At 41.2% G+C, this 16,565-nt stretch overlaps 1 protein-coding gene across 1 annotated transcript in view; it reads right to left on the reverse strand.

The window, feature by feature from the left end:
- Window positions 1-16,565, reverse strand: part of igsf9bb (immunoglobulin superfamily, member 9Bb) — a 56,268-nt gene that overhangs the window by 13,026 nt on the left and 26,677 nt on the right. Inside the window, exons 5-15 of the mRNA XM_008332483.3 lie at window positions 16,136-16,253; window positions 13,903-14,044; window positions 10,954-11,099; window positions 8,267-8,409; window positions 7,971-8,111; window positions 7,724-7,840; window positions 7,250-7,400; window positions 5,894-6,005; window positions 4,102-4,277; window positions 2,050-2,276; window positions 477-561 (exon numbers count right to left, since the gene is read on the reverse strand). Of these exons, the coding sequence (XP_008330705.1) occupies window positions 477-561; window positions 2,050-2,276; window positions 4,102-4,277; window positions 5,894-6,005; window positions 7,250-7,400; window positions 7,724-7,840; window positions 7,971-8,111; window positions 8,267-8,409; window positions 10,954-11,099; window positions 13,903-14,044; window positions 16,136-16,253 (1,558 nt within the window). The remainder of the gene's footprint in view (window positions 1-476; window positions 562-2,049; window positions 2,277-4,101; window positions 4,278-5,893; window positions 6,006-7,249; window positions 7,401-7,723; window positions 7,841-7,970; window positions 8,112-8,266; window positions 8,410-10,953; window positions 11,100-13,902; window positions 14,045-16,135; window positions 16,254-16,565) is intronic.

The following is a 16,565-nucleotide window of genomic DNA, read 5'->3' on the forward strand; positions in this document are numbered from 1 at the left end:
AAATGCAGTTCTTACTCCAGGCTGCATACCCGATGACCTCTGCAGTGAGAGGAGCACGTTAGTCTGAAAATCTAATTCCAGATTTTTTTTAAATGGTGGTATAACCCTAGACAGCTTTAATTACCTAAACTTCAATTCTTTAATTACACAAATTATCCAGAGTAAGTGATGTGATGTGAGGAAGACCAGCAGAGGGATGATGTCATACTTCTCAGGAGGCTACAAAGGAGGTTGGAGGCCTAAATTTAATTGTGCTGACTAAGCAAAATGTAAAGTTGAAAATGCTTAGTGTGCAATAAGTCTGCATCGCCCACTTCACGCAGAAACATAAAGACAGCTGGAGTTACAGAGCCAGAGGTTGTCAGTTTGAATCCCAGAAGCTCCTGTATCCAAGCCAGCAACATGGGTTAACAACCCCTGGTGCTTTTTCACACATTCAGGTTTTAACTATTTTAGCAAATACAATTTTAAATTACCTGTGCTAGACACTCCAACTACGTTGCTGGGCTCGCTGATCATGTCGTCCATGACGGCCATGACACGGAACTCATACCAGGCTTCCTAAAAGCAAAGGAACAGAGGCTCACAAACAGAAGGTCAAACCCTAGAGATGTATGTACTGTATAGAGAAATGTCATTCAACTGAACGTGTTTTTTTTTTGGTTTTGTTTTTTTTTTTTCAATTTACCCCCCATGTGGTCTTTACCCTTGTACGGGGTCTAGACAGCTTAATGGCTGCAGAAAAAATGACAGCAGTATACAAATGAAAATTATCAACAGGAGAGAAAATGGTAAGGTAAAGGTTATTAATGTTATTTAAGCTACCAATTTAAGGGTGTATTTTCCCTTTTAGTAATGCGATGGAAAACAGATGTCTGTCATAGTCATGTAAGTTTAACGATCAAATGCCTTTGCTCTTACTACTACCATGCCTTTGTAGACTGGTACATCGCAAAGAAGAACAATAAAGTCGTTTCATTATCTGATATCTGGTACTTTGGCTCTGCATTAGTGTTAAGCTCCACCAGGTGAAAGGCATTACGTGTCTCCCAGGGAACTGAGCCACCAGCAACGTGTCACCTGTGGCTGTGAACGAAGAAGTCGTTTATCATCGCAGCATCCAACTGAGACCCCAATAAAGGTCCAGGTGACAGCCGCAACAAAACACACCTCTGAGTGGAAATGACCCCAACTGGTGCAGTCGGGTTTGTGTGGCATAAAACAGTGTGTGTTTGTGTGTGTGTAGTTTGAGAGCTGGAAAGTAAAGTGTGTGGGTGTTTGCAGTGCAGTGGAGGAAGAGGGAGATAAAAGCATCTGCATACAGCTGAAAGTGGTGGTTAGATTAACATAAGAAGTTCCAACTCAGAATAGTAGGAAAAAAGAGCTAATGAGAGCTGGAAGTAGACACTGAAAAGAAGCAATGTGCAATAAATACCAGATATATATAAGAATAAATATATCATTTTTGGTTTCTGTTGTAAAAACAACTCTTTGACATGAAATGTTAGTAGACTTTTTTTTTCTAGAATCCAATTTTGAACACTTGCTCTGGGCAGTTTGTATCTTTGAGTTTGTAGATTTTAAAAGTTAGAATAAGAAAAATTTCCAGCAGTATAATTACTCAGTCAGGTTGTAGCCACCTGCAACTGTTACTATGACAACCAAGGTGGGACAGCAGCACATTATAAAAATGCTATAAATATAAAGATAAGATTAATCTGACCTGGTATATTTAGATGAACGCATTCAACGTTTACTTCAGTCTCAGGAGTGTAACAACGTTTATATGATGGAACCTTGTTCTGTTTTTTCGGGGGGGTTTTAACCAAGTTTTAATAGATGTGTCCAGATAATGTTACAGAACCATATGTTTTTGTCCTCATTAAACATACAAGAACATCACTGTGTTCAATACAAAGTTTTAGAACTTTAGAATTGGCCTACTGTATTTTGTTAAAGCAGTAGAACCAAGTAGGGTTTGACTCTCTCATCCCCCTGGGCTAACTACGAGCACACAGTGTTAAATCCCTGCTGTGTTCTGTGTTCTACCTGGATGAGGTCTCGGGCCAGCAACTCCGTCTCCCCAGCAGAAATGCTGTCGTCCAAGACCTCCCATCTCTCCCCCAGTCGAAACTCCATGATATAATGCTGGATAGGTGCTGTGTGATTGGCAGGTGGGATCCAAGTGAGCAGGACTCCCTGCTGCGTGCGATTGGCTGTGAGGCACCGTGGTGGGGTAAGCAGCACCAATGGTTCAGGGGTACTTATAGGAAATACTGAAAGAACACGTCAGGGTGGAAAAAGAGTGTGAGGTGCACATGGCTGATACAGATGGAAACACGGCAGTGATATTTCCCGCATTTCTTCAAGTTCAATTAATTTAAATTTAACATGATACATTAGGGGTTCTGATTATTACCAGTTAAAGCAGGAGACAGGACTTGGTGTATTGAGCTCATCACAGCTCATTGATAACAGACAGGGGTGAACAAACAGGCGTCTAACAACCTGCATTACCATAGGTGCTGGGCTGTTGATTTCATGGAGTGGGTTATGACAGTTGTAAGTATATTTTCAGAGATAGGTTTATGTACAGCACTTTAATTGTAAAGGAGCTGAGGGTCATTTGTTTTCCTGTCCAAATGTAGTGGTCGAAATGATGTCCTTGTGCGAGTTTGAGGCCGCTCGTTTACAACTGCCAACCAGCAGTTTTTAGAAAAAAGTACATTACATTTCAAACTATTACTGATGAGTGCAATATGCTGTGTGATCCCTTATGTTTGTTTCATTAAAAAAACATTTGTGGCTGAAAGAGAGACAGTATAATAAAAGACTAAAGAGACAAATCTAACTGTCTGTGTATCTTGTTATCAAGCCTTTGGTTCTAGGACCGTCTGTCTGGCTGCAGAATTTGAGTTCTGTTGGAGCCACTGGACCGTGGAACTAAACCTGCTGACTACAAATGTTGCTGTTACTCACAATAACAGCTGATTTCTACACTTTCCTACCGTATCCTGGACCTGTAGCTGTGGCTCTGGCCTCCTTAAAACTGCTAATGGCTGATGAGGACATTCAATTTGAGAAAGTAGATTCTTGACGGTGCTGGGGATATTTAATCTTTAAAAAGGAGTTTAAGACAGAAATATTGGCAAAAAAAATGCAACTAACAGCAGATATAGGCTGAGCTTTAAACTATTGGAGAACACAGCTGGGTATTTCAAATGTCTCACAAGTTTCTTTAAATGAGTCGAGATTTTTTATTTCTTTTGCAATTTGGATTCATTCATTAATGTAACCGTGACATGAAACCAATGTAATACTCTTCTACTAGGTAGCAGCGTACAGCTATAAACAAGGAAGAAAATCATAGCTGTTGAAGAAGATCTGTCTTTCTTCAATTCCTGTGTGTATATCAGAGTCATGGTCAACTAAACAGGCCAAGGTTTAAGGATCATTATATTCATTACATTTACTTTTTGGTAGGAATTATCCTAATTTAAAATATGGGCCAGAGCTCAAACCAGTTGGGAAACACTGGTTTGTTCTGAATAAATACACAGTTGATTTTCTACAGCTCAAACTTTTTGAGTTTATTTCAAAACGGAGCAGAGAATTTGCAGATAGATTCAGAGCTAAGTTTAGTTCTTCGGCCTGGTGTCATTAGGACTTTCCAGAATTTATTGCATGCAACACTTGTTAGACACCATTTACAACAGAACTTTTCAAAATGACTTTACTTTTATTTAATCACTGAAACACTACAGTAATTTTTTTTCAGATCGTGAAGTTCATGCAGTAAATGTTTGATGAGCTGGTGTTTTATTTAAATAATTGTGGAAATTATGATACTGTAAAACCATGAAAATTCTGCGGTGCCTTTTTTATTCGCAAAACAGAACTCAGTCCTACTAGACTTTCTTGCGGGGCACACAAAGACTTATATAAAACCGTAACCAGTGAAATAATAATGATTTTTTTTTTGTCCTAGTTTTACCAAACTCTCGGCTTTATCCTATTTGTAAGGCTGGCAAAGATCATAAATTACTCTTATTATATTACTCTACATTTCTGTCAAGGTCAAGCCACAGCGACTGCACTCACCTAGTGTGTTCACAGTGACAACCTCGCTGAAGGGTCCTGTGCCAAGCTTGTTTTGGGCCAGTACACTGAACTGGTATGTTGTCTCTGGCTCCAAACCAGGTACCAGCATCCAGTCATGGCCTCCAGGCACGGCTATGGACTGCCAGTCATGTGGACCTAAATGCTCCCTCTTCAGCCTGCACAGACGACAGGAGAACAGGTGAGTGGACACCCGGGGAGTGACAGAGACTAATTAGATGGCCTTGGTCAAAGCTGCCTTCATTTTAACGACATAAAAAAAAAGAAACAAGGTTGTTCCCTTTCCCAGCACCATCGTCACCATTACCACCACAGGTTCGCACATTAGATCAGCTGTACCGTTAGCTGGTGCCACACATTCAGACTGCAACTGAAAAGCCAATGAAGCAGAAACCGTTCACATGCAACAGCTGCCCATGACTTACAGTGACCGTGCAGAGCGGCGCTGTAATAAAGATAGCAATGATTACAAACAATTTATGCTGTACCGTAGTATGTTGGAATACAAAACATTGCTGATGAAGATAATTATGACTGATTTAAATGAATGAAAGAGCTGAGCAACAAGACATGGCCTGATCTCAGGTGACACAGTTTGATCTAACGTTTCCATCCCTCAATGGAAAGAACAGGTAAAATTAAAAATACAAAAGCTAAAAATATTGCCTGTATCAACAATGGTCAAAAATCTCTTTGGCGTTTCACCAAAACTAATAATGAAACAAATTGGCAGTTAGTTAGTCTTCATTTCTCACTCAGTTCAACAAGGTTAACGATCACAGATCTGATATTTTGTACTGTTGCATCACGTGCTGTGATATTATCATCTATCTGTGGTGTAGTGGTCGCCATTTGTGCTACAAACCTTCGTAAAACCCGCTCTGAAATCAGAGACACATAGCAGAGAAATGATAGCTGCAGCCCTGCAGGTTTGTTTTCACAGTGAGTTGGTCGTTCGTAGAAATCTTTCGGAGTTCTTCCAAACACTGTGGGTCTTGTCTCTCAATGTGTCGTCAGCAGCAAACACCGTAGGATTTGCACTTGACAGGACATAACTTCATAGTAGGATTCCTTAGTTCTACAAAACTTAAGTCAATTTTGCTGGCGAAGGAGCGAAGAGCAGTGGGGGCTAAAATTGCAAAAAAAATTCTGCAAATTGACAAACACAGAAACTGAAAGGCTCCCTCATTTATCATTTGTTTGAGGAATAAAAGTGTTCACATGTTTCCTCATACAATTGATATGTTGAGAATGTGGAGATTGATAGAATATTATGGCACTTGAAACACTAAAAAGTATGGCTGCAAAATTTCTTACACAAAAATATCAGTATAGAAATGCATGCATTTGGCAACTATGAAACGGCACCTATGGCTAATGTACTTTATTTGTGGTTCATTATATTAACGTTTCATTTCAGAGCTTGTTAGAATTTTTGAATATCTGCTTTTCACCAAACTAGGGTCACATTAACAGGAAGATTTCATAGTAAAATCAAAGATTTTAAAATATTACAGACTCAGCCAAGCAACAGCAAAGCAGCAGCAGCAGCAGCAGCAGCAGCAGCAGCAGCAGCAGGACAAAATGCTCTGGGGTCATGTTCAGTTCTGTTGGGTTCTTTTCTTTAGCCATCAGTGGTGAAACGTCACTCTTATCCACAACTGTTCTGAACACAACCCTGAAAAAGAGGTCTTTACGAAACAACAGAGGTAGATTTGGAAGAAGAAAAAAGCAGAAAGCAAAGCATGCTGAGATGACTCACACATGGCCATACCAGACTGAGAATGTCTGTTGGAATCCTCCATCGTAGCCCACCACCCAGGACACGTTGGCCCAGATGGAGGAAGCCGCCACACGGATGCCAGTGGGGGCGTGGGGGCTTGTGCCTATGGGGAGGAACAGATGTGGACTGGTCACTGCTGATCACTGTTGGAAGATACACACACGTATACACACACTTCTCTGCATCTCTGAACTGTTTTTGATATCTTATAACTTTCTTAAAACAATTTCTGTTCAGTTAGAAGTGCTTGATAATTGACTTAGTTAAAAGTTGAAGAACTGCTGAGAGGATTTTCATTTTGATCACCAAGTACTATCCAATGCAAAAATACAGTTTTACAACTTCCATCCATATTTGTTACTTATTCACAAAATACATAAACCCCAGACAGAGCAGAGACTGGTGCACCAGTATCAATTCTGTGAATGGGAGAGTTCTCCACAGGGTTCGGAGTGGACTGAAGTGGGATACACTGTTGTAATGGAACAGGAAACAGTCTCACACTCTCAGCTCTGCACTGTCTCCATAACTCACCTGAAAAGCGGGTCAGCATTTTTGTTCACTGCTGGCCTTGATTCCAACACGATATCTCTTCTGTCTTGTTTTCTTTCAAACCTCTGTCCATGTAATTACTATTTACAGACAATACCCTAGTCCTGTATGTACAGGCTTGTTTCTTTCCATTCAGAGTATTTACTCAGCTAAGCTGTTGCTCAAGTTCAAACCCTTTGGCTTTATTGGCAGGATGAATTCCAGTTTTTAATTCCAACACAGTTCACAGTTAAGTGCTTAACACCATTATTGTGCACTTAACAATATTTGGAAAAAAACTGAAACTAAGTAATTGCTCTAGGAGGGTGTAAAGTTTCTTCTTTTGGAGACAACTGAATTATTGTTTCCCTAATTACTGAGAACAGGCAGCTAGCTTGAAAGGGTAAAGTCGAGCCACTGATCAATACCTGCATTTGTTTAACAAAGAGAGGCCTAGAAGTCATTTGTTTGGCCACTTTGTGCTCTGTGGCTAAACCCAATTTTACATTTTGTCCCACATACTTATCCCATTCCTCCTACTTTGCTTCTTGGAAAAGAGTTACAAGGGACAGTGAAACAAATCTGTCCCTAAAACTGTGAAATAATGCAATAATCTCTTAAATGTATTTAAGGCAATTTAGCAGTGCATTTTCATTGGTACAGCAGTAAAATATTATAACAATGCAATTGAGCTAAAGTGAAGCATTTGAGTGTGAGGACACATGGGTGTCCTTTTTTGAATTTAGGGTTAGGGTCCACCTTAGTAAATGGATCAAATGTATGCCGTTTGTTTGCAGTGAAGTACATGTAACATACCTATGACTTGAACGTGCGTGCTGGCAGTGATGCTCGTAGCGACATTGGTGGCGACACACTCCCACTCCCCGTGGTCCTCCTTGGTGAGTGATTTGAACTGTAAGCTGCCACGGGGCAGAACATTGTGCTTGCTTTTGCTGGGCTTCCCCACCTGCGGGCCATCAAATACACAGTCAGCCGATGTGAGAGGGTTTTCAATATTCAATTTGCAGCTGCAGCAGTAAAACTCACACCTGTGAAAGAGTCCACTACGAGCCTATTACAATAGCTCTCACTTGTACAACAACAACCATCAACGCATCTAATTACACAGAAAGGTGGGCAATAACATTTGAATAAAATCCCCAAGAGAGTGAAATAGAAAAGGTTCATCATATTGTTTTTTAAAAATGCACTCATTAGAATATGTAACGTTCTCTTATGTACAGAAGACTGGAAGACTGGCACAAGAAATGAGGCATTTTTAAAGCATACCTTCCGCCATGTGATGTTAGGGAAAGGGTCTCCCTCCGCCTCACAGGGGATAACAAGTTCTCTCCCAACCTCCTGCCTGTACTCCCCTCCAGGAACCACTGAAAATTTGGGAGGGTCCTGTCCAGTTTCAAAGAAAACATTAGTTACGGCGCAAGATGCCGAGCTGCACCTGGGAACTGTTTCTAACTGGTTAAAACAAGAGCTTTTTTATTATTATTCAGCATAAAAAAGTATTTGGGATACAAACCTTTAGCACCAGGGGAGCAGGAGGGGACCATCCCATGGAACCCAAGGCATTGTAAGGCATGCAGGAATAGGTGCCGAGAGAGTCCTCTGTCACCTCTGCCACACGGATGCTTCCGTCATCCATTTGGCTCCAACCAGGGTACTTTGGAGGAGGAATTGTTTAAGAAATGTTAATACAGGCCATCAAAGACAAAAGCTGTGTTAATGACATAAGATACACGTTAATACATTTTTAGAGCAGTGCTATTTTTCATCTCAATACAAAAAAAAAGAGCACTCTGTCAGAGCGCGGCTGACCTTTTCTATCCGTAGAGGGAGGCCATCCTTCTTCCATTTAACCAGAGTTACAGAGGGGTTGGCATCGACAGGACAGCGGATGAAGCCAGGCAAACCAATGGCCACGTAGATGACAGATGGCATGTTCACCACACGGGCAGGATCTGGTTAGGAGCCCGGAGAGAAAAGTTAGTGGTAAACCCTGTCTCTGCAGCAGGGGGGAGTCTGGGGCTCTCAGGTTAGAATAACGGTTTACTAAAGTCTGGGAATGCACATAGTTTATGGAGAGAGGGCTCATCATAAAATGATGAATGAATCTTTGTGCAGCACAGCTGGTCTCACAGCAGCATTTGTGTGCGTGTTTGCAGAAGCAGAGTACACACCACCACATCAGGTGTGCTTTTCCACTGAAACTAAGTGATCAGCAGTGTGTAACTGACAGCATACTGAGGATTTTCAAAAGATCAAGTGACAATACGGCCAGATTTAATGACTGTGTGCGGTGACAGTACAGTCCCATCTACTGTATACTGTATCACAATTCTTCACAAGATAATAACAAACTCCATAAAATACTATAGCAGTCAGTAGGTAAAGGGGCAGTGGTGGCTTAGTTAAGGAAGCAGACTTGGGTCCGGAAGGTTGCAGGTTTGAATCCACACTCATCACTTTGGTGATGGGTTAAATGCAGAGGTCACATTTGGTTGTGTACAATGTCACTTTCCTTCCTAAACTGCAGGACGACTGACCTCACTTGATATCAGGGCATGACCAAACGGACCTTCAATATTAGACTCTGTAGCATGGAGTTAAGTTTCCAATTGCACAACATTTTTCACAAAATCTGGTCCAAAATTGAGGATTTGTCCTAATTATATGTATGTATCTCAAAACCATTAAGTTGAACTTCCTTATGTCATTTTCATTGACAGTGTGAAAAACCACAAGTGACATCCTGTCACCCCCGCCCCTCCCCACATTGTGTCCTACATTAAAACAAATGCAGTACAGTGAAGCTGCAAACACAGGAACATGAACGTCACTCTATGCTTCTGATAGATTCAGTTAAGCTGTGCCACGAAAAAAAAAAAACCTAAACATCACAAGTTTAAATTTCTCAGTATGGAGCTTAAACAAGGTCATGGAGGAGAGCTGAGAGTGATAAGGAGGAGAAAGGGGGATGAAAATGAAGAGAGCTCTATCAGTGGAACGGGAGGACGGGCAAGGCTGAGCACGAGTGTGAGAAAAAGACAGGTGACAGAGTGGGATGGGGAGAGAGAGAGAGAGGGAGAGAGAGAGGGAGAGAGGGAGAAGAGAAGATGTGACTAGATGACGTAAGGCAGAGAGAGGCTGCTGCTGCTGCTGCTGCTGCTGCTGCTGGAAGAGAGAGAGAGGATGAGCTAGTGTGACTGTGAAGTTAGTGACACACGCCAGCGCCGTTCATTTGACATTAAAATGGAGTGATAAGAGAAAGACTGCGAGAGAGAGAATGAGAGAGGGGAAGAGTGAGAGAGGGAGAGTGACTGTGTGACATGGTGAGAATGAGTGTCAGAGACAGAAATATCGATTGACCTCAGTGTTGCCAGAACACCTTAAAACTACAACTGCTGTCCTAACCACCAGGCTGCCGGCGCTCTGCCACAAAGAGCCCAGAGGAGCACCGCACTAGCATTACAGACCAAAGTATCAGCCAAGTTTCTAAAAATAGCCCTCAGACAATGCTATCGCTCACAACACTCTGGTTTCCCCTGCAAAATGCTTCAGGGAACTTATTAACTGGCAAGCACTTTGAGGGGCGGGGGGGGGGAGACAGAGGGAGGACAGAGTGAAATAAAAGTATGGAGTAGGGGGGATGCAGATTGTAGAAAACGGGTGTGAAACAATAGAAGCAGAGCCGATTTTGAGGATGGTTAGGGAAGGTTGACGAGGGGAAGGAGGAACAAAGGGGGTGCGGGAGGAATAAGACAGAAGAATAGAGCAGAGTGAGAGAGCCCTCTGCAGCCTGACAGAAAAGTCCCCACTCCAACAGCAATGATGTAATCCCTCCACTCACTTCTCCCTCCCCCTCACCACTGGTGTTGCCTTCCTTTGCACGTCACGCACACACAAACACACCCGCACACACAGCCTAATGTACAGCTGTCGAAGGAGGCAGGAGAGCGAGGGAATGCAAAATGTCTGTTGCCTTGACTACTGCCGCTGGCCGGTCACCAGTTGATGAGGCTGGAATCAGAACCGGTCCAGCTCCTGCATGTCATGAGTGTGACAGATTCACTAAGCCTCATCTGTCCACAGCTGTGACTGATGCTGAAAGCATACGTATGAAAAATTTAAACAAAGAGGGATGGGTATCAGAGAGGAGGTCCCGAGCAATCGCACGAGGCAGAAGGAAGATTTAACGTCTCCAGCTTCAACTGCTTACGATCAACAGTAATGTCAGACCTAACATAAGACGCCCTTAAAGAAAGCTTGTTTCAGATGTAACTTCATACTAATAAATGTTTTTTGGGAAAATATGGCCATATCTGACTCAATGATGACATTAGTGAATAGAACTACAACCACTACCACAACCAAACACTACAACACAGTCGAGTGCAGACATCCTTGGTGTGGACACAGAAAACAGAAAATTATTCACAAGGAACAAAAAAATTGAAAACTATTCCCAGTTAACAGAACAAAATAACAAAAAGCAGGACACTCACATTGCACTATCAGGTAGGCAGAGGCAGTCGGTGGTTGGCCCAGGCTGTTGCTAGGTGCACAGGTGTATTTCCCAGCATCCTCCGGCTTAACTTGGGCAATGATAAGGGAACCGTCGATGAGAATACTGACTCTGCGCTTGAGGTCACTGTGAAGATGAACGCAAGTTAAATTTAAAACCTGATTTGTTGTAATCACAACATGGGAAAACACTGTTTCATCTATAAACTGTATCTGGTCTGTAGGTTGAAACTAGTTAAGTTGTAACGTGTGAAGACATGTCTCTCAGGTGTCTCTTACAGCTTTGACAAGTTTTGTTGACATATTTGTAGCGTGTTGAACTGTGTTACATTTATCTGAGCTTTTTTTTTAACCCACCCGGTGATCTTGGCGCCATACTACGAATAGTTAGGAATCACTACTCTATAAAGACCGATATTGAATTTAAAAGTAGTTTATCTCAAAAGAAGTTACATTTTTCTTTAAACTTAAACAAAAAATAACTGAGGTGTTTTTATATGAAGCTAAGAACAAGTCTTCAAGTAGGCATATCTTATAAACTCTCAATATCTATGTCTCACAGATGTAAGAGTGTGGACAAGCTAAAAAAAAAACAAAAAAACAGGCCAAGCAGATTTAGTCTTTAAATCAACATGGGGAGGACACAGATAAAACGTAAGTGAACACAGAGTCCACATTTATGAACCATGTCTTTTACTGCAGAGAGCACAGTAAAATTATACACACTGTGTCATCGGCATGCACTGATCACAAATAAAATGCCTTTTATGGAGTGACAGATGCCATCTGCTGGGCCACAGTGTCTGGGCTGAGTAAAACTATCAAGACGGAAATGGTACGGTTTGGAAACATGTAGCAGCAGAAGAAATGTGTGTGGCGTTATTTTTAATGGCCGTCTTGTTTACTCTCTCTGTGGGTGATGAAATATGTAATAAAAAATGATGACAAAATTTGTGCAGATCTCACTTTTAAAACTGCGTTTGGGTGAGAAAAAAACTTGATCCAATAAGTACAACAGAAGCTTCTTGCAGTATAAAAGGTTTCAGGCAACTCACTGCAACATGTACAACACGGTTAATCCACAGACTACAGACTACAACACAATCTACTAGTATGGTACTTAGCTAATGCTACTGTTCTGTTTTCCTTTCAAATAACAACTTGATTTATCTGTGTTTGGTAAGTGAAATGCAACTTTAGTGCACATCACAAACTGATGCTGATCTCTTGACAACATCTGTATGTTTTGATTTGCAATGAGAGAATTGGGAATGATTGTCAGGCAGGCTCTGAAATTCAGATTTGCTGATTGGTGAAGGCCACTTGTAGTAGTCAAGGCAACTGATATTTTGCATTCCACTGCCCACTCCATATCAGAATATGAACAACGAAAAATATGTTTTTTTTAAGACAAAGATCATCATTGTTCCCAATTGAAATGCAGGTTCAATCTGTGTAATGCCTAAGAAGAGTGGAGGAAATGCATCTGGAATAAAAAGGATTCTCAGATGTTGCAGCTAACAGAGAGTGAAGGTCTTTGCTTCAGGTCAGAGGAAAGTGACTAGTGTACTGTGTAGTGCAGTTGCACTAAAGACAATGGTTTAAGTGTATGGGTATGATATTTCCTGACAGACTGGCACAAACAAATTTTATGACTAACATTCACACAAAGAGAATTAAAGAATAAAGAATAATAATTTAAATAACTTTTTAAGCTGAGGTTTCTTGAGGCGCATCTGATTTTATCATTAGCCATAATGAAGGCTTTCAGCCATGTTCTTTTTTTGTAATTGAGAGCCTACATTTTAACACTAATTACCTTTAAAATGCTTGTCTTCAGTTAAATAACTAACACAGTATGACTAATACACTGCAGATAAGCAGCAAGAATTAATTACACGGTTTAAAGATAATACATCTGGTGGATCTCAGCATAGAATATGGGCACCGACGGGAGCCATAAAGAACAACGTTTATTGTCCATCAACCTGCCCACTGTGGCTTCAAGGGACAACGTGCATGATCAGAGTTTCAGTAGAACAAATACAAATATAAGAGTGTTTTTACTAGTGTTTGAATGAGGCTAGATTGCCAGTAACTACAAATAACTGGTTTGATCAGATTTTTGATGTCTTCACATCAGGAGCTTTGTTGACGACAAAAGCTGTTGTGTTACTAATTTTAGATGATGTCAGATGTTAATAAATCCCGACAGACATTAAAGACTAAAACAGATATAAAGGGTAGAAATCGGACATTAGAGGCTAAACTAAAACAGATATAAAGGGTAGAAATCCTAACATCTTGGTTTGTCCATTGTGAAACTATGGCTGGTGTGGATGTAACCTAATGCAACATGAACTCAGAGCTTTAGGCAAAACTCTTGCTAAAGAATAAAAAATCGACAAGTGGATTTCATCTGTCCCAACGGCTTCAGAGCATCAGCAGTGAAACGACATGACTGTTGGCAACACGGGGGGATGTCAGTGAGATGTGCCTAGTGACTATGATTTCTGCACATCACCAGCACTGTACATCATGTCTGATATGCTTCGTCTGCTCGCAGGGAGCTTTTTTGTGCACTGAGGACTGTAACAAGAGGGTCATGAGTTCAAACCAAGGCCGAACTGTGGACTCTGCCTCCGAGTGACCGGATGACCCTGAATCTTTGTCTGTCTCAATAGACAAGAGACATGACCATGATGGGGTTTTTTTGCCTCGAAAAATATAGATTAGCTCCACATCAACAAAGGATGAATGGTACATATATAAAGGGTGAAAGGTAGGGGGTATTTACAGTAGGCCATATGGTCTGTGGAATATCTTAACTGTGTCCTGGATGTTTTGATAGAATGTTCAGTACAAATATAGATAGCAAATTCTAGATGTGATCAGATGGCAGGCGATAATGAACCCGATCATAACTTTACTTCTTGAAGAAGACATTGTCCTCCTCCCAGAACCAGGTGTAGGTCAGGTTGCGGGGGTAGGCCTCCGCCTGGCAAGTGAAGAAGGCGTCTTGCGAGATGTTCACTGTGATGTTCACTGGCGGTGCCACGATGAATGGCGGGCCTGTGGGAAATACGCAACAATTTAATATAAGTGGTAAGTGTACAGAACCATGGTCTGTATATTATAGTGCAGAGCACCCACTGCTGTGTGGAACTGTGACTCTCTAATAACAGTCACTTAGATTAGATTAGATTTTATTGATCCATCATTGGGGAGCATTGACAGCAGCAAACCCAGAATCTTTGTGGTCATCAAACTCATACTTCATACATACTTTGCACTCAATAAAGGATTAGGTGATTTAATTGAATTTGATCCTTGCCGTGCCAGATGGATAATCCCTCTGGCTTACAAGGAAACATTTACACCAGGATCCCTGATTTGTAGTCGTTCCATATCGCTGACCACGACAGTAGCAGTAACACTGCTGTTTGGTCTGGAAGTTGAAAACAGCTTTTTTTTTTTTATCTTAATCTGCTTTAAGACACTTACCACACATATAGTATTTGCCTGGATTTATTTGAGAGCAGCACTTAATGTATATGGTTCAAAGTGTATAAAAATAACACTTTAAAAAGCACATATTGAAAATGGATGACACAAATGACACAGAGGAGACTGGGCACGGGTGTCTAAAACTACGGCTTTATACGAGCAACACCGTCATTCTACACACACAAAAATAAACTTGATACATTTTTCATCTTACTTTGAACTGATATCAGCATTCAAATACAGAGATGGAACCAAACTGTTCAGACTGTCAGATCAGAACACAGACACTTTCCACTGACACCCAGCTGTGAGTTAGAAGAGGCTGGTACTTATGGAGACAAACTGATGTAAAACAGTCAGAAACACACAAACGTCTACACTTAGACACGGGCATGGACGACGTAAGCTGCTAAAGCAAACACAACCTGTTTGTTGCATATGTTTTCCCTGGTTTAATCCTGATATATGGCCCACAGTCTGATCCCTAAACTGAGTATTTCCATCTGCCAGCACTTTAACAGGACAGCCATGTCTAGGCCCGTGTTGGATGACTGTGTCATTGATGTGTGTGTGTTTGCGTCTGACTGTGTATGTCTGTGTGCCAACCTCTCCTATTTGGGACAAGCTGAGTGCTGGAGCTTTGTTGGCACACTGGTCTCTGAGCTGATCTGCTGCTCAGCGGAGGGCCTTTATTAATTTGCCTCAGCCGTAAATTATACAGGACGGGTCAAACAGGCACTCTGGCTCGGCACTGCTTTAGTGCAGTGCCAATGAATGAGAAATGTGATCTCAGTCAGCATGGTCAAAGTCTGCTTCGTGATTTATGCAACCATTTGTTTAAGTGAAACATTTCCATGTAGCATAAAGCTAATGAGAGCAAGTTTAAAAATAATTTAAAAAAAAAGTATTTACACATTCATAACATTGTGGGCTTGGGGACTGCTTTTGCAAACAGGCTCGACAGCTTAGAGCGAATATTTCAACCAAGCACCAAAACTGGCTACTTTGTCAGTGCATGTTCTGTCACATTCCAGACAACAACAATCTCGATACAGAGCAGTCGTGTTGTTTACAGAAACAAACATTTCATCAGGCATTTTAACTAATGCACTGTGTTTGCAGCACTATGATTGTTGAGCTCCAGATAGTTTTAAATGTCCCTGCTAAACGCAGTTTTAATGGTCCCCAAATGATTACCCTGCTGCATCACACATCTCTTATATAGTAGAACACACACTGATGTGATGGCTCACTGGGGGGATCTTTTTTTACTGCGGCTGTTTCACACTAACGGGGAGATACATTGTCTTTTGAATAACGCTAAACCTTCATTGTTTCCTTCAAAGTTATGGTAGAATAATCACACGAGTGAATTAAGGGAACTGTTCCAGGGTTTTAGAAGCTCTTTGTCTTGAGGTTCACCCACTGACATTGACTGTGCTCTTCAGATATTAGGACAATTGTTTTAGTTCTTCAATGCTAAATCACTATTGGGACACAATATGTCGTAGTCCATAATATTTATTTTATTTTCGTTTTCTGGGGTAGCCAGTTTTTGCCAATGTTACCAGCTGCTCCATGGACAAGAACAGACAGCTCCAGCCATCTATGTGAACTGAGGTTAGTCAGACCTGGAGTTTAAAATAAGGGACCCACCTTGTACTAGCAGCCGTGTGGTGTGAATGGCCTCTCCCTGAGGACTGAAGGCTCTACATGAGTAAGCCCCTCGATCCTCCCGTGTAATGGATAGCACCGTCAAACTCCCATCAGACACCTGAACAAAAATGGCATTGTTTAAAGACACTGACATTAAAATGAATTGGTGAAAAAAAAACATGACTGTATATATTGCATATCTGGGGTCTCAAACTCAAATAGGCTGAAAGCCACTACCACGTCAGTCGAGAGAAACGTTAGTGTTCGATGATTTAAAACAAACAAATAAAAAAAAAACCCAGATGTTTTATTAATATATTTTGCATAATGTTGCATAATACCACAGTGCAAAAAGCTGGTCCAAATGTTTATTTTCTCATTCCTATATGAGAAAGATAAATTGAAAGACTTGAAAATTAAAAAATAATTA

The sequence above is a fragment of the Cynoglossus semilaevis genome, chromosome 19 (genome assembly GCF_000523025.1).
Source record: "Cynoglossus semilaevis isolate Cse_v1.0 chromosome 19, Cse_v1.0, whole genome shotgun sequence".
In the NCBI taxonomy this organism is placed as follows: Eukaryota; Metazoa; Chordata; class Actinopteri; order Pleuronectiformes; family Cynoglossidae; genus Cynoglossus; species Cynoglossus semilaevis.